At 41.7% G+C, this 1,287-nt stretch overlaps 1 protein-coding gene across 1 annotated transcript; it reads right to left on the minus strand.

The window, feature by feature from the left end:
• Positions 1-523: 523 nt before the first annotated feature.
• On the minus strand, positions 524-1,157 carry LOC117941154 (DNA (cytosine-5)-methyltransferase 3A-like; the record flags this gene model as incomplete). The annotated part of the gene is made up of 2 exons (XM_034866241.1): positions 524-631; positions 999-1,157. Coding segments are annotated over 2 exons (267 nt in total), but the record flags the coding sequence as incomplete, so codon positions are not given.
• Between the last annotated feature and the right edge of the window lie 130 nt (positions 1,158-1,287).

Below are 1,287 nucleotides of genomic sequence, written 5' to 3' on the forward strand. Positions count from 1 at the left end.
CACACACACACACACAGACACACACAAACACACACACACACACACACAGACACACACACACACACACACAGACACACAGACACACACACACACAAACACACACAACACACAGGTCACTACGCAAACTGGAACAACTCCACAAATACAGGAAGTATGGCTGCACACAACGAGCAACATAAATAAATAGTATGATAAATAGACCTATTTCAGTAAATTGTAATAACTTTGTAAATGAGCATGTGTTCTGGATCACTTGATTAAAACTAAGCGTTACTGGATCAAAAAATCCAAAATACCCCCAGGAATATTAGGTGTACCACATGTGCCCTCTGGTAAAATGTGGGCGGAGCCAGATGAAAACAACACCTCCACACATGCAAACGCAGACCTGGTTTCTTAGGGAACCAATGAGTAAAACCTGATCTTTTGGACCCGAACATCTTTCTATCGGTTCTTTAGAAGCTGGAGTTCATCCAGAGAGAAACGCAACAGGAACACATGACCAGCCCTCGTGATGAGTCACCTGCAGAGCCTCGAAGATGGCCTTGCGGTACATGGACTGCTTGTTGTAGGTGGGCTGGTGGAAGGCCGAGGAGAAGGAGCTCAGCAGCATCAGCTTCTCCACACACACCTGCAACACCAACGGGGTCGGATGAAAACAGGGCAGGAAATACTGGAGGAACACGGGTTAAAAAGACACTCTAACCCTTAATCAGGGTCCTGTGTGAGCCACAGGAAGAATTAGTTATATATTATATTATATTAAATTAAATTACAATTTAAATTAAATTAAATTGTATTATCATATATTATCATATATTAAATTAAATTAAATTAAATTAAATTGTATGATCATATATTAAATTAAATTAAATTAAATTAAATTAAATTGTATTGTATTGTATTGTATTGTATTGTATTAAATTAAATTAAATAATATTATATTATATTATTAAGTAGATTGTACCAGTATTGGATCATTTTATTTTGGTACTCACCACAGAGAACTTCCCGTCTCCGAACCACATGACCCAGCGCGTCCCGTCTGCAGCTCGGCTCCGGCCGCTCATCAGCCAGGACACGATCCGGCCGGGCCACCAGGAGAACCCCCGCAGCTTCCCGAAGACCAGGACCCCGATGCCGAAACCCCGACCGTCCTGTCGGCACCGGAAACCACAAGTTCAGTTCAAGTCCAGTTTACATCTCCATCCATAGGGGGTGTATACTTATGCCCCTGTATTTTAACATAGGGGGGTGTATACTTATGCCCCTGTATTTTAACATAGG

This window comes from Etheostoma cragini, unplaced genomic scaffold (genome assembly GCF_013103735.1).
Source record: "Etheostoma cragini isolate CJK2018 unplaced genomic scaffold, CSU_Ecrag_1.0 ScbMSFa_4491, whole genome shotgun sequence".
Classification (NCBI taxonomy): domain Eukaryota; kingdom Metazoa; phylum Chordata; class Actinopteri; order Perciformes; family Percidae; genus Etheostoma; species Etheostoma cragini.